The sequence below is a fragment of the Protopterus annectens genome, chromosome 4.part0 (genome assembly GCF_019279795.1).
Source record: "Protopterus annectens isolate FY-2018-M chromosome 4.part0, PAN1.0, whole genome shotgun sequence".
Taxonomy (NCBI): Eukaryota; Metazoa; Chordata; order Ceratodontiformes; family Protopteridae; genus Protopterus; species Protopterus annectens.
Genome location: NC_056733.1, coordinates 1,996,495,210 through 1,996,518,803, shown reverse-complemented (window position 1 = coordinate 1,996,518,803; position 23,594 = coordinate 1,996,495,210). Strand labels below are relative to the sequence as shown.

Below are 23,594 nucleotides of genomic sequence, written 5' to 3'. Positions count from 1 at the left end.
CACACACACACACACACACACTTGACTGCAGTGAGAAGAGAACCCCTGCCTAAGTACAAAGGCTACAAAACTCAGTGCCTTATGTAAGAGCCACATCACAAGTCTGACTATTACAAGAGTGCAGGCAAACTTGTAGTGGAGGCCATGTGGGAGAGAAGATTTTGGGAAGCCTGCATAGATAAATAACTTCACAGGTTCATAGCAGGTTACTAGCATAATGCCCCTAGGGTGTTTACAAACCTATCTGTGTGAAAACACAAGTACCCATAGTTCTATTGTAATTGAGAGGAGAGCAATTTTGTGAGTAGCACCAACTGGCCCTGTCCATGAGGGACATAGGTGTCACTCCAGCGGTGAATTTACAATCACCCATCCAGTTGTCAGGGTTGCGTTTGAATAGGTTCATGCAGTGGGAGCCTATTATTATTTATTTTATTTTACATTTGCTTACCAGGAGTGTCCAACTGGGCCAGGAGCCCAGTTTCAGAGGAGGACTGACTTGGGGAAAAAGCTACACATACAAAAGTTCAAAAAATACAGAGAAGGGAGCTGACAAAAAAGATAAAGAAAGTAACACTGTAGTATGAGAGGTTAACATAATAATTGAAAGTTCATGGCAAATACAAACAATGTGTAAATAAATCAGAGAATATATACGGGGGAAAAAACTAAACTATTAGCCTAGTAGGTTAAATGTTACAGATACATTAAGTCAGTCTAACAATAAGTGTTATAGTACATTAAACCATCTCTTAAGCAGTTGTTAGACAGGATCCTAGCAATCAGCAGTTATGACAATATCCTGGCAGTAAGTTTAGCTGAATATAATGGGAAAGGAGGTAGGAGGTACATATATTAGCAGCAGAGGAAGAAAACAGCATAAAAGAATTTAAGAGTACTGGGTTTAAGGGGCTAAGGGCAATATAGGGAGCTAGGGTGGGATATACAGTGTAGTCATCCGGGAGTAGTAAGGAGCATAACCAGTTGTTGTTGAAGTAATCCCTGAGGAGCAACTTGAACTTGTGAAGGTTAGAGGTGTTTAGTATTTGTTGTGGGACAGAGTTCTGGTTTTTGGATATTTTGTTGGAGTAAAGAGACTCACTGAAGGTATTACTGGATTTGAAACTTTTAGTAGTAATATTTCAGAGGATCTTAGGGTTCTCCCATTGGTGTATGGTTGTACTAAGTCTTTGAGTGCTGGGCAGTTTTCAGAATGGCATACAATGGAGTCAGCGACAGTTAATTGGTTTAAAGAAAGTAGGTTGGGTAGTTTGACCCATTTTAGCTCTTGTAAAGCAGAGCAATGTTGCATTCTATTTGGCTGATTACAAACAAGTGCCAATCACTGGGTGATATATGTGTCTCCCCAGCATGTCCTGTTTATATCACAGGCTAGGTTGAGATCCCTAGAGCAAGTTATTCTTGTCCCATTTGATTTGCAGATGTCCAGCATTTTTAGTAGGACAGGGTCTGAGACTGCTCTGTAGGCCAAGCATAGGTCACCTATCAGTAGCTTGCATGATACTGAATACAGTGATAGGTCTTTCAGTCTCTCCATGTATGTCATGCTTTGAAGGTCCTGTATTCTCCTGGTCACAAACTTCTGTGTCTTCTCTAGTTATTGCAGGTGTCTGGTGAGCTACAGACAGAAGGGAACATTGTACTCAGTTAGTGGTCTGACAAAGGTCGAGTACAGCAGAGCTATAACCTAACTGGTCTTGGATGTGATGGCCTTATTTATAAAGTGCACAATGTAGAATGTGTGTCTCACCACTATGAACATATAGTGATTGAAATGTAGATTGCTATCAACATGTGGTCCCAAGTCTTGTAACACTGTGTTTGAGCATAGAGAGGTGCTATGTGTATCATAATTAGCAGGGGTACTTCATTGCCAAAGGGGACAATGAGGCATTGTTTGCTTTAAGATTCAGTCAGTGAGTTTGGCACCAATCATTTGTCTGTGTCAGCCCTTTCTGCAATATGTTACCATCATTGGGTATATATGATTGCATCCAGTTAACAGTCATCTGCAAACTTGGTACGCTAGAGGCCATTTACCTTTGCCTGGGCTTCAGAGAAATAGTTTACAAGCAGTTGAGGTCCCAGCACAGATCCTTGTGGTATTCCACTGGTAAGTGGTATAATGGTGGATGTGTGGTCCCCAACTTTGATAGTGTGTGTTCTGTCAGTGAGCCAGTTGGCTATCTGCCTATTAATATATTGGTTAATTCCCAGATGAGAGAGTTTCTCTATGATACATGAATGGGAGATAGTGCCAAAGGCCTTGGATAACTCATCATAGGCAGTATGTCCTGTTATTCCTCATCCAAGTTTTTGGGGTCAGTATCAAAGAAGTCCACTGGGTGTAATAAGCAAGATCTACCCTTGACAAACCAACATGAGTCAGGTCAAATATGTTGAAGGTCACCTAAGTCCCTGTGGATAAGGTCTGTGCTGATTCCTTTCCTAGCCTTACAGATAAGGTGTTTTAGGCTTGTGGGTCAATAGTTCTAGTTTTGCATGTTACCAGATTAATGTGCATTGCATATCACACATTTGATATTAATGTCTATAGTGCAGGTGATATATATGTGGAAAAAGTACTGAGACACCAGGGTTGCATTACTTGGGGGGAGGCAACACAGGCTGTGTTGTAAATATGTGACATATTGTTAGATAGGGCCTTCAGTTTGTTATGCTTCCAGAAACACTCAATGGACTCTGAGCAGAAACAAGACTGAAAAAAACATGAACTGCTCAGTAACAGCTGCTGGGTCTGGTAAAGGCTCACAGTGACCAATTTCAAAAAAGAAACTCACGTAAAAAATGAAGCAGAGTTATTGTCCAAGTCAAAACCACAAATAGCAAAGATTAAGCACTTTCATTCCTCACAGGGAACTTCTTCAGAATCATTAATGTGTACCACAACCTTCCCTTTATACCATCTCCAGTTTTAGTGTAGATATATGTACTTTTCAAAGAAGTAATTTTTGAGAGGATTTTACTAAGATAAAATGTAAAGGGTTTTTTTTAAATGTGAACAGCTTAATTGAATAATTATGCAATGTTTTTTTACTTGGAAATACACCTGCTGCTTAACTGACTCTGGCAGCAGGTGTAAATGCATTGACACATTTCTTTTTGAGCTCAGATGATACTGGATTTGAATACAGGTGCATCTAATACTTTTAATTCCTTTTAAATAAACATTGGTAATACAATGACATTAATTATTTATGTGTTGCTGCATGTTGGCATAGCTCAGCAAGGTTAAGCAGCATTGTGTGTAGGTAACCACAGCATTTTGCTGCTGCTCACCTTTGCTGTGCATTGGTGCATGATGTACACCTGCGTGCAAACATAGAGTCAAAAACATTAAGGGATCCATTGCTTTTTCTGCTACTTATGTCTGATGTGTGTTGTGTGTGATTCTATTTTTTGACCAGATTAAAGGTGTTAAAATGGGGTAAATAGTAAAGTGGTGAAATGGGGAGCAAGCAGGGGAGAAGAACAAAGGGAAAGCAGTACAAGAGTGTGCAGGAGGGAGGTAGGAAAGAACTATAGCTATCAATTTCTTTAACAGTGTAAACTGAAAATACGTGCAGAATATTAACTGAATTTGGACTGTCAAGCTCCACAAAGAGGGGTGACTACAATGCAGTCATGTGTGCGAAATGGAGAGCTATATATGGGACTTTTTTTCTGTCAGACAGGTGCCCATTTATTTTTTATTTGAGAGAGAGAGGAATGTTGGGGAAGGGATGTAGGTACGTCTGGGTTGGGTAAATTGTATAGGTGAGGAAGCAATTGCAAATACACAAGACAAACAAGGCAAGAGGCAGGGATGGTTATGGACACAAAAGGTTGGGGGACACCATGATTAGGGTGAGGGAAGGGTCAACCCAGACCCACAGCTGTCAACTTTGGAGACAGTGAGAATCGAGTGCTCACCCACTGGACTGTCATCACTGTTACCTTACTCCACTAGTGGCTGGAGTGCTTGATATCTCCTCCTCCTAGGGAGCATGAGGGAGAGAAGCTTCTCCATCTGACATAGGCATGCATCAATGGTGAAGTCCACAACCCTACACATTATCCCTGGCAACTCGCTGCAGGTGATGAAATCACCACCTCCGACACTGCTCCCAGAGGGTACCACAGTACGAGCCTCTGTGGCTTGACTACCTGAGGGTGCAGGTAGTGCAGGGGCAGCTGAGGCAGTGCTGCCGGGTTGGCTCCCAGATGTGTTAGGCATCAATTCTGGAGCCGGTGGAACAGGGGCAGGCAAATCCACTGGGGATGGCCCACCTCACTACTGTGGAGTATTTAGTGATGTGGTACATATGGATTACATGGGCACATTTTGATGACACATAATCAAAATAAAAAATAAAATAAAAAAAATGTGTTTAAAAATAAAATAAAATAAAAATAAAGAAAATCAAAAAGAGCGATAGGGGTTTGGTTGGGAGAAAAAAAGAGACAAAATTAGTACCATCATATGTGACATACGATGCATTAATGCAACTATACAACTCTTATCTTAAGTTTTACATTCAAGTATACCTCCTAACAGGTACACACTTTACTACAGATTGCTGAAAGTAATCTTTGAAATGTGCATTTATTGCACATATGCATGTTCCAGTTATGCAGATTACAGTTTACAGCAGGGTATTTATGCCACTGGTACATAGTTTTTAATTTAATGTAAATATTATTGAAGAAATAATAGTATTTTATAGTGATGAATGTATTGGAACTCACAACTTCTGACTAAAGTCTAATACTGAAGTCTTAAAATTGGTGTGTGTACAGAGTGATGCATGCATACTTGCTTTTACAGTTGGGATATGCATGCTCAATTTGATACAACTCTATAAAATAGCAAAAAAGCTATATTAAACTGTTAATGCTACAATAACGCTCCTCTTCTGGTGCATACAGACCACTTACTTCTCTCAGTCTCTCCAATCGAGCTTCATGGCCCTTGACATTGAACTCATGATACTTGGCAGCTGGGGAAAGAACAGAAGAGCATTATGCAGACCAGTCTTGCCTATATTAAGCTTTTTAAGTCTTATAAGTACTCTCTCTTTAGTTTATACTAACTCAGCTATGGGATGTCCACAGTCCTAAATTCCTCTAACCAATGGTTGAGAATATCCCTTTTCCCCTCTGTAGGTCATTAAAATGATGACTACATTTTCTCCAGTGTACAGGTTACCAGTGGCACTGGATAGAGCCTGGGCCAAACTATTCCGTACCTCAGACTTGCAATGGGAGCCAGAATAGTCCCTTGCAGGAGTCCAATAAATATACTGGACTCCTGGACACCGCACCTCTGAGCCCTAAACCTGCCACCCTCCCCACTAACACTAGCCATGTCTACCAGTAGACCTAGAGCAATGGGCACTGATGCTTTCCCCCCAATACCAGTTATCATGTTTACTGGGAGTATACAAACCTGAGCAACATGTTTGCATGATGGTAAGCAGACAGCAGCAGTGCCAAGCAGTGAGGAATTAAATAATTCCATTTGGAAGGTTAATCTGACACTTGGCCTTAGTTTGAGGGTTGTCTACTGATGTAGCCTGGAAATATATATTGGAAATTGGAAGGTAACTGTTAGGTGACTTAGGTTTACAGACATGCACTATGGGTATAAATATAATGACCTGACACATTTGTTTTTACCTTTATACACTGAGAAAATTGATTTTTACACTGTGAGATTCAAACCTAGGCATAAGGGACAAAACATTTTCTTCCACAACACTGATTTTCCATCTTTGTCACAGAAGAAATGCTGCTCAGAAATAGTCGGAAATCATACATAAATACAGGTAACAGTATGCGCTTTTACACATGTATGCGTGTGACTTGTCAAGGTTATTGGATATAGAGCCAATTGTGTATGTGTCTTAGGAAAATGTGAAGCCCTTGAAAGTCCAGATAGCAAGGTTATACTTACAGAAATATCGTACACAGTATACCCTCAGTCACACATCTGAAAACACAATAAGGGTGTCTCATCCCTCATACATATAATTCATATCATCTCCACTAAAATGTTATAAGTGAGAGTGAAAATAATGGGAAGAGGAATAACAGTAAAAGTGTATGGAGTATCCTGTATTAGAACCCAGGACCATGTGTATGGCAGCCCTACACTTACACCTATTTTTGACTGTCTGGGTCCTGTTTACAGGTGTCCTGTCTGCTTCCTGGGTGGTTGAGTTGTTCGCTTTTTACATTGCCACGCCTCATGCAAATGAGATAAGCATAGCCAAACCTGACATTCATTTCCTTCATTCCAGTGATTGCACTAAGCACAGCATCAGACAAATACTGTCCCCCACAAAAAATAATAATAATAAAAAAATTAATAAAAACAAGATAGAAAAGGAAAAAGAAAAGAAAAGAAAAAAGAGACAAGTAGTTGAAATATGGAAAATCAATCTATGACATGCACACTAGAATGTGTTGATTGACATGAGATATGTCTACATAGATCTGGATTTGAGCTCTCACTCCAATGAACCTTCAGAACACAGGATTGGTGTCTTATTCCTCTTTGCTACACAAACAGCTTTGCAGCAAAGGACTGAAATCATTCTGCACACAACCAACTGTAACATCATCTACAGTAATATGAAACCATACAACTGTTATTTGTACATTTATTATTTCTGGAAGTAGTGCATTAAGTAATCACACAACCAGTTGTGATTATTGCTTGCAAATATATATCTCTGTTTTACCTCTCTGTGTTTGTTGGTCATTCTTCACTTATCTGACCAGTAATCTAAGACATATAGTCTGTAAGCCATTTTATAGCATTGGCCTTAAAATGTGTGAGGATATTAAATGGAAATAATATCATATATGTGGAGAAAACTGAACAAAGATTATTACTTTGGGGTATGTCTGCACAAAGGATTGTTGAACTTGGGAAGGTATGCTTGCCTTTTGTCTACTACAATGCTGCATACTGCACATGCTGGAATGTAATTAAGAAAACTCAGAAGCAAAGGCTTTTACACTTTTATCTGTATGCATTAGAAGTGTACTGATGCCATGGGCATGTTTGTCAAGGCATTTCACATGTATACATGATTGGCAATACCTTAAAATGGAATGATAAATATGTACAAATGTTTCAGGGATGGGTCATCTGAAAGTACATTTAGCATTTCAAAGATGGTTTGTTAACAAAATGTGTCATTTGCCTGTTCTTTTTTTTTTTGGGTGGGGGGCAAAGCTGCATTTCTGTTATGGCACAAACAAGGATATGTTGCTATTGTTACTTTCCTTTTTTGCATCCAGTCTGTTGTTTGTATTTCAAATATCTAGACTGTTTTATGTTTCTCCAGTGGGTAATATTGAGATGCTATCTTTTCTGTTTTATCTGGGAACAGTTATTTTGTAGTTATGTGATACTTATGTGCATTATCCTTCTGTTGTCTTTTAGGACACCTAGAACTATGCTACCCAGGTATCTCAATCCTCAAAGACCACCCTTCACTCTTCACTGATGCTGAAAATCAAGTGATCATTGATGCTTTTAGGCAACATTGTACCTTCCTGCTTGAAAGGAGATGGGGATATATGGCATGCAGAATGCAGATTTGGCAGCAGATTGTGGATGATGCTAATGCGTGGGTGGCCACAACAGGACATATGAACAGGTGCACCATAGGATCACTGACATGATCACATCTGAATGGAGGAGAGCAGTTGCAGTGGGCTGTGACCAGATGGGTACCAGGGAAGGGCCTGCTATACAGCCACCACTAAAACCAAATGGAGAGCTCCTGTCCACTGTCAGGGATCCAGACAGCTCTCAGGAAAGAGCAGAACAGCACATCCTTGTCATTGGTGCAACAGTTTCAGGGACAGCAAGCATGTCCCAGGAAGAGCTTCAAGGTAGGCTTTGTTATCTCACTTGTTGAATACTGTTGTATAGTGAAACAATTTAACTCAATCTATTACTTCTGTGTCAATGGAGGATTGAAGATTGTTACAGTTAACACATTCTGATTGATTAGCTTAGGCTGTAGTTGTCATCCACGTTCTTGTTGAAAGTACAGTTAATAGACATATAAAGGTGTAAAAGTATTACCTCTTGTGTTATTGTTAATTGTGATGATGTTGCCCTTACCTTTTGTTTAACTTTTTCCAGGACCATCTGGCTTACCGAGGATAACCTCATCTGTAGATGGTAAGCCAAATATTTTTATGTCAGTACTGATGAGCAATTTAAAGAAATATTTTAGTATGTGATGTTGATGTCAGGACTGTTGTGTGTATTCATGTACTGTCTAATAGTGGCAGCACTGTTGTTTTGTTAGCATGTATTGGAACATAGTAGTTTAGGTAATAATTCCTGTGTTTGTTGTTTCTTATTACAGCTGATCCTGACTATAGAGGTGTTTGACTTCTACCACCTGATGTCAATGTATCAGCAAACTCTGATGATGATGGTGACCAAAGAGAGGCATGGTTAGGGGTGCAGAGGTTGACTCTGACACTGAGGTTGACATACAGCTGTCCCCTGTAATTCCACTAGACACAGCCAGTAGGCCAATGCCTACCCATTCCAGTGAGCCCTCAGATACTGGACTGGTGGTGGTTGAGACCATTGATCAAGGAAGTATGGTTATTGTTGCTTCATTGCCTGCTGACACTGGCTGTAGCCCAGATGTGGGTGAGGTGCCACACAGGAGGGTTGTTAGGCATGCTCGGAGGAGGCCTGCTGTCCCTCCTCCACCTGCTCTAGGTGATTCTTCCTGTGCCACTCAATGTATGTTTAGGGCCATCATGCAGGCACATTCCCATAGGTACTTCAGAGAAATGCTTAGGTTTGTAGATGTGGCACAGGCTGACATCTGTGACTGCCTCCACCATGTTGCCAATTCAATGGATTGGATATGACACATTGGAATGAGGGGTGTCTGTGATGGAACGAGCGGTGTCTGTGATGGAATGTTTGGTTGGAGGGGAACGGCATCTTTGTGGGCAAAACTCAGCCACATCATTTGCTGTTAGCCAACATGGTCATGCCCAATCAAGCTCCCATAGTGGCAGTAGTTCCACTGCTCCATCAGTGGGTGAGCTGTCCACACCCAGATGTGCCATGCAGTGGGGTCATGGTCCTGGGCATTCTTGTGAAAGGAGCTCATCCAGCAGACATCAGTCATGTTCAGGTAGCAGCAGTGCATCTGACCATGGGTGTGGACATGCCAGTGCAACTCCTGGCAGAGCCAGTTCTCATGGTCTGAGCTGTCTGACATATCAAGATTTAGAGGTAGCACAGAGGTTGCCTGTGCTCATGTAGACACTCACACACAAATTTTACCTGCAGAACTCCTACAGACACACACACAACAGTTACATGGTTCAGCCATTAAGCTTAAAACTCATTTTGTCTCTCTAGCCATTTTTTGGTTTACCCAAATGTCTGCCTGCTTCTCTTTCTTACTCAAGCACATTTGCCAACCTTTTGTGTCAGCCTAAGCTTCGTGCCCCCTCACACAACACCATGTGCAAGTGATGATAACTGTCCCATATCCCTGTTTTGTATCTTTTGAATTCAGGGATACATAAGCTTTGTGTCTGATGTTCAGGATGCATAGCTGACGCAGAGCTTACTATATCTGCATTTGTGATGTTGTACTGGTGATTGCACCTTTGACTTATATTGGCATTAGAAAGTTAGACAGTTGAAAGCATCAAAATTTCTCAACTTTATTGTGAATGATCTTGTCAGGGTTGTGAAATCTGAAACTGTAATATTTATCATTACTTTCTAACTTCTTTCTTTAATGATTTTCCAGTACAAATGTATGGTACTAAACTGAGGGCCTGCAGTGATCATCAGTATTTTTGTGAAGTATGACTATGTGAATCTTTGATGCCTGAGGCCTATGACTTGATAATGGACACATATAAGTCAAATAAGTCTCTGCTTTCACATGTTGATGTCATTTCTGTACAAATCTTCCATATTTTACTTGCTTACAGTACCAAGTAATGAAATATGAGGATATGCCACTCCTTCATATTATTACACAATACACTCCAGAATCAATACTTACCTTCTAATGCAGCAGTTGCACAGTTGTAGTTCAGGGCTGACTCTGTCTGATGTAAGCAGTACACAGTCAATACACAGGGAGGTAAAGGTTGTGAGAGTTGCATGGCATCAATGTTAGTATATGTATGTATGCGGGAGGAAGGCTTTAGGCCTTTAGGTGGTGAGTGAGTGTGCTATATGTTGTCTCTTAGCCAATGTGAGAGCATATTGAGCATGCCTATGTCTTCCTACACCCATAGCAGCTGGTGGTGACTCCTCATCGGCATGTGGCTGTGGTGACCTTGGCACTGGTGGTGGGATGTGTGCTCCTTCCACTTGCTGATCCTGCTGAAGCTATTTTCTCAGGATTATGTTTTGCATCATGGTACATACTGTGAATATTTCAGCACATGTCCATAGACTGTACTGCAGGGCTCCCTCAGATGTATCCAGGCGACTTCAGCAGCCCAAACACACACTCGATGATATTTCTGGTTTGAGCATGTGCCTCATTACGGCATTCTTCAGCAGGTGTGTGCATTTCTTATGGGTGTCATCAGCCATTGTTCCAGTGTATAGCCTGCATCTCCAGTAAATGACACTGTGGGATATCTCCCCTAGCGAACATCTGATACAGTTGGGAGGTGTGCCAGATATGAGTCGTAGTAACTGCCAGGGTTGTCAGCACACACATTCAAAATGATTCCCTTGGCATTACACACAACTTGGCAGTTAATAGAGTGGAAGCCCTTTCTATTTAGGTAAATCCTACCCTGTTCCCTGGGTGGTGCCTTAATTTCTATACGTGTTCAATCTATGGCACCCACTACTTCAAGTTAGTGTGCTTCATGGTAGAACTCCTGCATGTTTCTGGCTATATGCTCAGGAGTACAGGGAAAATATATGTGGTCACTGGCATGTTGTAGCATAGTATTCAGGAATTGATGGAGGATCCTGGATGCTGATGCCTGTGACACCCCCAGCTTGTCCCCTGTTGGTCTCTGAAAGGTACATGTAGCTAAAATTCTAAGTGCTGCATATACCCTTGTCTCCACTGGGCTGGGTTCCCCTCGGCATGCTCTGGCTCTGAGCTGAGGATGACAGAGGTTGCAGACTTCTGCAGTGTGTCTCTGTCCACCCTGTAGCAGTGGTTTACTATCAAAATTTTGCAAATTGGTTTTATGAGTAATGACTTTTTCGAACCGAAATGACGAAAATGTGCACACCATTCTTTCACAACAACAAACACGTTAATGTCAGTATGTCAAATTCGACATTATCAATATTAAACGACTTACCTGGATGTCTGGAGATGTCCTACCAATGTTTTTCTGGGGGTTAAGCCCCCCTGCACCTCCTCACCCCCTGCTAATTATATATTCTAATGCTGAATAGCACTACAATGAGGAAAAGGGTACTTTTCCTGATCCCTACTGTAGTGTAATCCAACTGTAAACAATGATGCTCAAAACCACAAATGCTAGCTACGTGTCAATGTTTTTGAGGTGATGGGATTTCCACTCACAATTTTAAACTTTTGCACCTTTATCCTCGACCTTATGAATGATGTTAAGGTAAGTTTCAAACATTTGTTAGTAAACCTGTAGTGCTCTACAATTTCTACATCATGTAGGTCATGATAAGTTAAATGGGGTCTGAAAACTCTTCTTTTTGGCCTTGGCATATTAGCAGCAGCTGCACAGACTTCAGCCTGTTGCACATACACCTGAATTAAAGCAACAGCAGCCCCTAACATTCTTTCTGTGTAGCCTAGTTTTCACGGCTGTATTTCAGTAGGTTTTGGACTTTGCAGGGAAAACCAGAGCTGAGTCTACACAGTTGCTTTATAGCTTGTTGAAAAGCTCCTCCATCTCGGATTGGTTGATTAGCATACAGTTCATCTGCTTATGCTGTGATTAGCATGCCACGGTGTTTACCTTGTTTGTGAAGCAATGTCCACCATTTACTGAATCCAAAACAGTGAGCTACCTTGTGTGCATCATCATGTCATACAAACATGGTGTAAATGGAGCATGTAGGCTTTACTCATACAAACATGGTGTAAATGGAGCATGTAGGCTTTACTGAATCTGGCTGATGGTCAACTTTAAAGTTAGAGCAGCAAGTTTAAATGTTTTTACCACTATTATTATTATAATATATTTAATGGTTGTTTTTTTATGAAATGTTTCTATCAACATTATACTTTTTAAACAGTGGGGTGGTTCTCTAAGGAAATGAATGATACTGACTGTATAAAATTCACCAGGAAGTGATGTAATTAATCAATTTTTATTTAAACTGTTCGTTTTTGGTACAGAAGTTATTTTTGATGAAGTCCTTTAACTCTGTTGGATGAAAATGCTGAGTGTCATTAAATGAAACTTTTTCCTTTTGGTATATTGACGGACGAGTGGTTATCTTCACGTTTATTTTAGAGTGGCAGTGTTTGATAGATAGTGCAACCTTGCAATTTCTTTTTTTATTTTGTGACATTTTTTTGGCTCGCATTTTGTCCCACTACTTTCGGTTTTGCAATTTCTTTGATTATTTTGTGACTTTTTTGGGTTGCATTCTGTCCGACTACTTTCTGTTTTAGTTTCATGGCTACACATGAACAGTATGCAGGTGGTCTCCTACACTTTGTTGTACCAGTAAACTTTCTGTACTTTATGAAGTGGCTGGCAGAGCTACACATGAACAATTCACAGGCGATCAACTACACCTTGTTGTATGTAAACTGTCTGTACTTTGTGACGTGGATGGCATGGCTGCACATGAACAATACACAGGAGATCACATATACCTTGTTGTACCTGTAAACTGTCTGTATTTTGGCATGGCTACACATGAACAGTACACAGGAGATCACCTACACCTTGTTGAACCTCTTTACTATCTGTACATTATGAAGTGGCTGACATGGCTACACATGAAGGATACACAGGTGATCACCTACACCTTGTATGTAAGCACTGTGTTTTATCTCTCTCTCTGTCTATATATATATATATATATATATATATATATATATATATTTATATATATGCAGATAATAGATGCTGTGCAAGTGTGAGTTTTGTGCCAGTACATACTTATTCCAGAAACGGTCCATAATCGTGGTTTGAGGGCACTTTTTGTGTATATTGTCATGCAGTTATGATTGCTCTAGAATGCTATATGACAACGTGAATGATCACCTAAAGAATGTCCATAATGATGTACACACATATAGTATAAGGTGATCACTGGCAGTCTCATACATGTACTGTGGTGATTTATTTTTGTCTTAGTGACTGTCAACAGGAAGATAGGCTGAGTTAGCCTGTGCCAATGAAAAAGCAGCTGAACGGTGTTTATCATAACCCAGCCAAACAACATTCAAGTGTTGTTTCTGGGGACTTGTGATAAGGTGTAAATACTTTATTCTCAGTTGGGGTTTATGTCACAAATGGGAGTATTTTGAAAATAGCCTGACACTTCAAAGTACATCCCAGCTGAGTAATTTAATCTTTTTTTTTCTTTTAGAGGAATTGGAACACCATGTATACACAGTAACATGTGTACAGTTTCTACTACTCATCTGGACTAACAACTCTCAGTGGGAAAGTCATCTATTTCTTAAGAAAAATGAAATGCATGCAATAAATAGAGTAAGTAAGTAAATATTTTTTTCATGAGAAGACTACAGCCTATCAGCCTAGTGCCACAATCCATCCTTGTGTTCTAAAAAATATATCTTGTAAGTATAATCTCCATAGTTTCAGGTAATAACCATACATTAGCAGAATACATTCCTAGTTAGAAAAGATGAGACATAATCATATGTCTTCTTAAGATAGGATATTTTATATAATGCTCACAATTTAACATACGGGGGGGGGTGCCTGTGCTTAGAGGATACATGTCATCACAGTTAACTATTATGAGAAGTACTAATACACACATCAAGGTAATTAATTGCACTTTGTCTGTCTCTAATCAAGATTTATAAAGTGTCAGAAACACCAAAGGGGGGAACTCGTAAGGGTTACTGTGACATAACTTTTTTTGAATTCATAGACAGCCCTGCCCCAGTGCTATACATGAAGATGTGCAGAGCCATTGTGGGCTGTCTCTGTTGCCCTGCTGCATGCTAATCAGGCAGACTGGGGGAGAGGCTTATGCTAATTAGCCATATGCTCTCTGTCCTGGAACTGTCTTAGGAAAGGCATTTATGTGATTGCTCAGCCATGTAGATTAGCACAGCCACTCCTTTCACATTGTAATACTGAACTGGACCAAAAAACTATGTTCATGCATCAAAACAGAGGTAAGTGCTGTAGAGTATAGCCATATGGCGATGATAGCCAGTATGTGTGTGAGCATGTCTCATTCTGGCAGGCTGTGGTAGGAGAGTTAGCAAGGAGGTCAGTTAGGTGTGTGTGTGTGTGTGTGTGTGTGTGTGTGTGTGTGTGTGTGTGTGTGTGTGTGTGTGTGTGTGTGTGTATATGCAAATGGATGAATGGATAAGCCTATGAGTGAAATCAGGTGGGTAGGGGGCTATGTGTGTGTTTGTGTGTGTTTGGGGGGGGCAGGAGAGTAAAGGTAGCTGTCTTACTTACACACCCCTAGACTAACAAGCACAGTCTGCAACATTGGGTGGGGGGACCACTAATCACTAGGGAAAACTCTATACTTCTGCTTGAGTGGCAAATAAATATTACTGGAATTGGAGGATAGGGGAATCACTTGGCACCAGGAAATCCCTGGGAATGAGGAGGGTTGGGGGAACCACTGGCCACCAAGAAAACTCTATACTCATGCCTGAGCATCACTTAAGAGTATGTAGGCTGGTGGAGTGGAGGGGAGCACTAGACACCAGGGATACTTAACCTCCCACCATGGATATTAGTCCTCTGTGCCATCACTAGATACCAAGAATGCATTTTATGAATATTTAGATGAAAAAAGGGGGATTTGACCTATGCACTCTTGACACAAGAAACACCTGTATTAGTCCACTTCACTAACTGAGAAGTTAGTATAGCACTTTTTTAAATCTATCTATATGTTCACAGAGTGAGAGACATAAAGAGGATTTCAGGCATTATGTAATGCCTGCAACATGTTATCATGTTGTGACATACAAGTTAATGGGACAGGAAATGTAGGGCATACTGCTCAACATTGTAAACATATTTTGCTGTAGCATACATTTACTGAAGGATATAGAGTGTGAAATGTGAATGTCTGGCATTAAGTCCTGACTGTAGTCATCTGAATTATCTGGGCAGTTGAAAAGGAGACATTGTGAATGTTCTGAAAACATGGACATGTATGGGATATGTTGTGTGTGTGTGTTCATATGTGTGTTTTACTGTGTACATGTGTGTGTGTGTGTGTGTGTGCATGTGTGCGTGTGTGTTTTACTGTGTACTTGTGTATGTGTGTTTTACTGTGTACATGTGTGTGTGTGTGTAGGAAAGTGACTGGGGTGGTGCCTGTGCTTAGAGGATACAGTCTCCACAGTTAACTATTATGAGAAGTACTGATACACACTTCAAGGTAATTAACTGCTTTTCACAGTCATGCAAATTAGCTGATGATGAGGTCTTTCCTCATTGTGACTAATGTGTCTACGAATCACAAAATGCCACATCTAGTTAACAGGGCCAATTTACAGTGGCCCTTAATACTATGTTCTATCATATTTAATGAAGCCTCAGACAAATCATGCTCCAAGGTATTTGAAATTGTTGGACTTTAAAATATCTCCAACAATCTTATTATTACCAAACTCAATGGCATTTTGCTTGTTAATGTACATACTGTATTTCTGTAAACAGACTGGAATATCTCAGTTACTTGTACTATACTCCATTCTTCTTGCAAAAAGAATATCACCTGCACAGGACCACACATATAAAAATAATATGGGATTTTGAAAAGGTAGCCAGAATTGCTGCCTTGATTATTTAGCTATTAAGCTATGCCAAATAAAATTATACTCAAGGGACAGCTTTGTTTAACTCCTCCTAACAAGGGCATAGGCTGTCCAGCATACATATTTGCCATAGGTCATACAAAAGTATTATTATTTGCATCCTTAATACGTTTCTGAAAAGTAGGTTCAGACCCATACAGATCTCAATCATTTAATACCCAGTTGTGTTCCAGTTCATCAGAGGCCTTCTTAACATCCACTATCCATAACTGTCCTATGACCTTTTCTAAAACATATAATTTAATGAATTCCTTTAATGATCACAATATATCCTGCACAGCCTGCATATCAACCATTTGGCTACCTTTTCAGTTATGTAATTTTTTACCTGGAATTTTAAGTCTTATGTATAACAATGTTGCAACTTATGTTGCCACACTTGATTAAAGAAATAGGCTTTAACTTTTCAAACGCTTCTTATTCTTTTCTCCATATAAACTTTGTAACTCCTTCGTATAATGCAGGATCAGATTTTACATTCTTACAATACATTTCTATAAAAAATCATTGCTTAATGCAAAATGCCATATGTGTTTTTTTTGGGGTCTCTACACCCATGTGACCATCAAGCCTCCATTTTTGTCATCTTATCGATGCATATGTTCCACCTCAGGGTGTGTGCTACTGTCCCATTTGTTTTGCTTCGAAAACAAGAGCTGAGTGGTGAAACTAGAGCTGTCATCCACTGTAGGAGATAGGGCTGTTTTATTATGTCTGCATGTCCTCACGCCACACAGCTGCTACTTCCACAAGTGCTTGCAGTGTTAGATACATGTAGGATACCAGACATGCAGCCTCTGCCTTATGGTACTATAAGCTACAGGGTGATGTACAGAAATAGTGGTCTGTCCTATGGACCAATTACAGCCACTACCCTGAACTAGATTACCACTCATTTCCCATCTTCTGCATGCCAGCTATCTAGCACCCATGCTTGTCAAACCTGGCTCATCTCAGTAAAATGTCAAGGCTGTCCTTATAAGCCGAAATAGCTGGATATGGTTGCTGTCTCATTAAAGTTTTGTAACAGTCGTAGCCTGTGCCATCCAGATTGGGGGCACTACTGATGTTAACTTCCTTAAGAACACAGCTAATATGTAGTGCAAGTCACCATACCTCTCAACTGTACAGATTTTTGCAGACTGTCCAGATTCTTGCCTCATATTTTTGGTCCATTTTTCATAAAATTGTGGTTTTCTGACAAATCGTTGGCGAGTCATTAAGTATTGAAGTAAGAAAATAGTAACAGAGATTTGAGTTTCAGACTTCATATCCTTCAGAAAATTTGTGCAAACCAAGACCTGTTATTTTATCAACTTTCTAAGTTTGTAAGAGCAATATTTAAAATTGTCCTTATTTTTGGGCCTTTGTCCCCCCATTATTTATGGCATTGTTCAGATTTCTTGCGCTAAGAGGTTGACAGGTATGAGCACAACGATATTTTAATCAATTATATTTACTTCATTAGGTTAATAATTTATTCAGAGGACTGCTTACTATAGTAAAAGCTTGGATATCAGTTTGATTTTATTTTCTTAGAAACTGGCTTACATAATGTAATAGTTCTCTATTTCCTTTCTGTTCTTTACAGTCATTCCTATTTAATTTCAGCATATCTTGCTCTTCTTTTCCTCTTACATAGCCTGTGAATAGTGAAGTGCCACCTCTTTCTCACTTCCTTCTACTTAAGCCTTAGGCCTGTTTCTTGTGCCAGTCTTTTCTGTTTATCATATTTTCCTCATGAACCTCTTGGGCAACTATCATCTTTCTTTTTCAGTCTCATGAGCAAATATATATTTGAATCCTACCTACCATTCTATCTGATTTTTTGAAAAAAAACACATCAACCTAATATGATCTTTCTGCACTCTATCCAACTATATATCAATAAGAGTTTTAATTTTCAGGGTTTCGTAACAAGTTACAACTCTCAGGCCTTTGACCTCCCCAATGTTTACCTCCTCCACCACTGTGCTTATAATAAATTAACAATCTGAAAATCTACTCAGTTTTATTATTGTACTTTCTTCCATCAATATCTTAGAACAGATTATATGATCAGTCTTAGTGGCTAAATTTCTCCTATGTTCTTCTTTCGGCTTTTCCCGGTTAGGGGTCGCCACAGTGGAACTCCGGTCTGCTAATGATTGGCAGTAGATTTTTTATGGGTGCCAAGGTGCCAGCTTGACGCCCAACTTTGAACGAAGGCACACCCATTCTACGCATGTCTTTTCGAATGCCACTCGACCGCGGGGAGGACATGCAGACTCTACACAGAAGGCGCTCCAGCCGAGAATCGAATGGGAGAACCTCTTGCTGTGAGGCTAAACTTCTCCTATGATATGTGGTAAAAATGTTCTACTTCTAAAATCCATACTAATGTTGCAATAAAAATTCCATAATATTACATTCACAGCTAAAACATGATAACAGTGTATTCCAAACTACAGCCCTTAAGGTTGCTGTAAGATATCTGTTAACATGTCAATAATTTGTCTTTTTCCCCCAATCACTGGTAACATCTAACCAGAAACTCTTTCACCTGAAAGGCTTTTCTAGTTACTGTTTCTAACTGTAATGGTGTTTTTATAAGAATTTCATCACCTGAATACTCCTCGTCTTCTATAGTCCAGTAGGCTTTCCTCTGAAGACAGGCCTCGGCCTGTAACTTCTCATTAAACTTCCTTATATATTATAAAAGCATGACATCACTGTTTATATGTTTCAATCATTCCACCACTGCCTGCATAGGTGAAAACTCTTCATACTACTTATATTTAAACTCAGAGGTTTCATTTACTCCCTTGTTTCTTACCTTTCAGGTATTTTTGTTTTTTCTTAACTCTTTTTCCTTTCAATGCTCCATTGTCAGTTACACTCCCCTTTCCAAATATCTAATAACCAAGAAAACTTATACAAGGTTTCAGTTTCAACTGTAATCTTTAATACATGATTTTCATTTATTTATTTATTTGCATTTGTTTACCAGGAAAGTCAGTAGAGGCCCATGGAAAAAAGCTCCATTATACAGACACCATGGACATCATTTGCATATTTTTCATCATTTAGAGTCAGTTTTGTTCATGAGCAACAGTTTCATTATTCAGACATCTTTGACATCAGTTACATCATTTACAAACAGTTTTGATTTTTAAAAAGTCATGCATTAATTAAAAATTAATCTTCTTGCCCTGGTCATTCAAATTTCCCCTTAAGGTCTTTCACAACATTTTGTTTTCTAGGACAGCAATGTTTTGGACACGCTACTCCAAAATTTTCCACAGATCCAAGTCTTATACAGTGTTTACTGCACGAGTCCTTTGTTTGCTCTGTGTTAGCTTGTAGCCAATTAATTTTCACATACCATAATTGTTGACAGCCAAAATCTTTTCAAGTTGCCCTGTGTATCTACCATTTTCAACAAATAAATATATAATTTACTAACCTCCATCCAAAGTCCCAGTCTATCTTTTATATGAGTTAATCCAGAAAGAACAATGTAGATGTTGCTAAATTTCAGTAGTTAAATCCTTCTCCTCCAGATTAATATTACTACTATGTGCCCAGCAATTATCTACACTTTCTGTCTTTATTTAAATGCAAATCATAAAAAATAAATGTATCCCAAGCCCATTGGCTTTATGCTTTTTTTTTAATGCTGGACAGCTTTGTGTTACTGTACTTCCATTTTCAGGCTTAAATCATAAATAAACTCACTCTGAGAGTGCTGATATCCCTTGCTGAACTGGTATACCTAATGGTGAAATTACCTTGATCAAGAAATTGTAGGGATCTATGGGGGCTTCTGCATTCTGAAACAGATGAAAGCAAAAAAGAAATACCCTCTGGTCCAAAATACCTCTGTTCTCATTTGTAGCTGTATATCAGGACTCATCAACATCTCTGTGGCTTCTGTAAATATGAGGTTTCAGTTGGTTGCTTATAAACCTTCAGCCTACCAGGGTCTCATAAAAAGTGAGATTTTCAGTATTTCTAGGAATCAAGATTGAATTTGGTAGCTTGCCAGACTCTGCATCTCCAGATTAGAAGAATACTCTAGGACTTCTTCAATACTGAACTGTTCCAAGATGTTATTTCAAAGACTGTCATTTACTGTATCTGAGACATTAGACTCAATATTATCCACTGCAAATAACTAATCGGTTAAGCTTCCTTCCTGCAGTATAGGTACAGTTTCAGCATTAACCTCAGTCCCAGATATCCCAATAGATTCCTTTCCGCAGAAGGGCAACAACAGCTCCCCCTGATGATGACTGGGTGAATTTCCCTGCTGTCCTGGCCAAATTCCCCATCTGTATAGAAAAACACTTCTATTAGACATACACTTCGAAAATAGGTGTATGTCTAATAGAACTACATCAAAAATAAATAAATAAATAAGTAGACATTATTTAAATAATTCCTTCAGAAATTTTGAAAAGAGATTCACCGGATGAATCTCCCTTATTTAAAACCATCTAAATCAAGGAGATACAATAAAGTTATGCTGAAGGAAGGCACTGTTCAATGCTTAATATATATATATATATATATATATATATATATATATATATATATATATATATATATATATATATATATATATATATATATATAGGTACCACTGTCAATGTATGCATGCATACGTATGTTCCTGTTCTGATACAAGGGAAGTGTGTGTAGTCCTCTCAATGCATTATTTATAACAGACACTGAAGTGTTGGCTTCACAATAACAAGCTGAGTGTCTGTAGTCACTGACAGACTAAAATGTTAATAATTTGTGTATATACATCTTCCATGTACATGTCACTTTTAAAAACTGTGTCAGGAATTTTTTTTTTTGTGCAATGCCAATTTATTCATAAGTCTTTGAAGGCACTGGGTTATGAATGTACACCTTTTTGTTGTTATCAATACCTGTATTTAGCAAGTCCTTATAGTTTAGAGACAAGGATTCCAAAAGAAATGGATCTTTTAAAACATGGTAGACTAAACACAAGACTCACGTAAATAATATAAAAGAAAATAAATGTTATTTAAACTGTAATTTACTGATACCGTTCAACATTAGTAGTTCTTGATATGCTTCATGGTTTAGGAATCAGACTGTTTTGAAAAGCATGTATTGTATATTTAATGTGTATTTAGAATTAACTGAGTATTAATTTATTGAATGCAAGTACTTTTACTAGTACATTTGAGTATTTCTGCATTTAATTTCATGTTTATTTGATACTTTTTAGTAGTCATTTGTAGTTATTATCTAGAACAATTCTAATTCAGCTTCCTGAAGCAGTATTTACTGAAGTACAATTCACTAAAGGCATTTTACTAAAAGCTAAAAGCATAGATGTAAACACATTTTACAGAACATTGTAAAGAGAAAAACAATATTCTTAATACACAAATTATGTCATGCCGGGGGGCTAAGCAGAATATATTAACACATGGCAACACCTTTTCCTGCATTCCTTACTTCCATTTTTGAAAAGACATGTAGAATATATATAAATGGGACAGGAAATGTTTAGGATAATAGGAATTCCTAAGTAGGACGAACTTGAGATGATGAAAAATTATTTGAGAACCATGTAAGATGTTGAAGAATAAACATACATGAAGAAACATATTACCTGGGCTAGGTCCAGAAATTTCCAGATATTATCCATGAGATTCTTGTCATCTCTAGTGACAACAGCATGAGCAGGAATCCTGGCCAGGTTACATTTCTCATATTCATTTACCTTTTTCTTACTGCCATCATCACACAGTAACTCATAGTTGTCTCGTTCAGACTCTGTGCAGAAGATAAAATCATTAATATCTTTGTAATAATATAGTACTATTTTCTCTGCTGATCCCATAAAAAAATAGCAACTCAGACATGTATTAAAGTTACTTTCTAATACTAAAAATGCCTTCTCTATGGGACCTGATAATATTCCTGGCTGTTTAGTAAGCAGCACTAAACTAGCCTCAGCAGATCTACTTCTTAAACTATGTAACCCAAGTTTAACCATTGGTTTTGCCCCTGAGGTTTGGCATATGGCAGTGGCAATGCCACTCCAAAAGGGTGGCCCAAGTATTGACCCTGGTAAATATCGGCCCATCAGTCTAACAAGTTTTATTTGCAAAGACATAGAACCTATTACAACTGGCCTGGTAAATTATGACATTAAAAATCTTATCAAACAAGACTCAGAGTAGTTTGGCTTTGTAAAGGATAGATCTTGATTAAAGAATCCGGTCATTTTCTTTAAGAAATATAAGGTGATGACAGCAGCCATGCTGTCCACACAGCATATCTTGACTTGACCAAATTATTTGGCTCTCTACCCAGGTTTCCATCATTATGTAGCTAAATGCCTTACAAATACATCCCTATGTGGTAAGATGGATAGCAGATTGGCTAAAGGACAGGACCCACTGGGGTAACAGAAGCATCATCAAAGAGTATGAAAGGTGACCAGTCGTGTTTCACAAGGCTCCATGATGGTATCCTTTTTGTTTGGCATTTGCTTTTCTGATCTCAAAACGTCAACCTCTGGCTAACCAAGTCTGCAGATGACTGTAAACTGGGAATCATTGGCACATCACCTACATGACGAAAAGTCCTTCAGCAAGAAGTTGCCTTTGTAAATATATTGTGTGCAAATAATGGACTTAAGTAAAATGCTAAAAAAGTGTAACATTGCCACATTTGGTAGACTACCCCTCAGTATGACAGGCAACATACACAATACCCCCCTCCAAAATAAGAATGTTGTTAGAGACCTTGGAATGTGGATCGACAATTCTCTTTCTTTTGATTACCATTTAATGATGTTGCCCAGGAAATCTTTCTGCTTGGCTCGACTAATTGCCAGGGGAATATCCAGCTCTAAAGAGGCAATTATACCCTTATACCCAGCATTGATCCAGAGGTGTCCAACAAGTGTTCCTAGGGCCACAATCTGGCCCACTGAAGCATTTTAAATGGCCTTTTGTAGGTCCTGCAACATACTGTTTTGAATGGACAGATACACATTGAATATGTTAATGTGGTCCCCCAAAACACTGCAAAGTATGAAGAGTAGCCCCTGAACTGTATGATAAGTGGCCCCTAAGCTAAAAAGTTTGGACACCAATGGTTAGGCCAGTCATTGAATACAATGGCCTGTTTGGAATGTACCTCACCAGACATATCAAACAACGAGAAATACCCCCAGAGGTTCCTAACTATGAAGCTCACTGGCTTAAAGAACACTAAGCTATCAGGAAAGACTTGAAACACTTTCTCTATTTTCTGTATCTTATAGACTCCTGACAGAATATAGCTGCCTTACCTTCTGATCCATTAGGTGTCCAACAGTCCTGGACCTTCTGTACCTACATAAAACAAATTGTTCCAGAAATGCCAGAACCAGGGATCCAAGTCTTCACCACCAGATAAAGATAAATAGAACTAGGAGGAGACAAAGGTTCATTACTCATCACCTTCCTCACCTCTGGAATAGACTCCCACTGCATATTAGGCAGTGTGATA

General features: G+C 39.0%; 1 protein-coding gene across 2 annotated transcripts in view; it reads right to left on the bottom strand.

The window, feature by feature from the left end:
• LOC122800094 (serotransferrin-A-like) overlaps positions 1-23,594 on the bottom strand; it is a 653,725-nt gene that overhangs the window by 370,434 nt on the left and 259,697 nt on the right. For both annotated transcript variants that reach the window (XM_044069618.1, XM_044069619.1), the window contains exon 7: positions 21,703-21,866. In XM_044069618.1, coding sequence (XP_043925553.1) covers positions 21,703-21,866 — 164 coding nt within the window. The remainder of the gene's footprint in view (positions 1-21,702; positions 21,867-23,594) is intronic.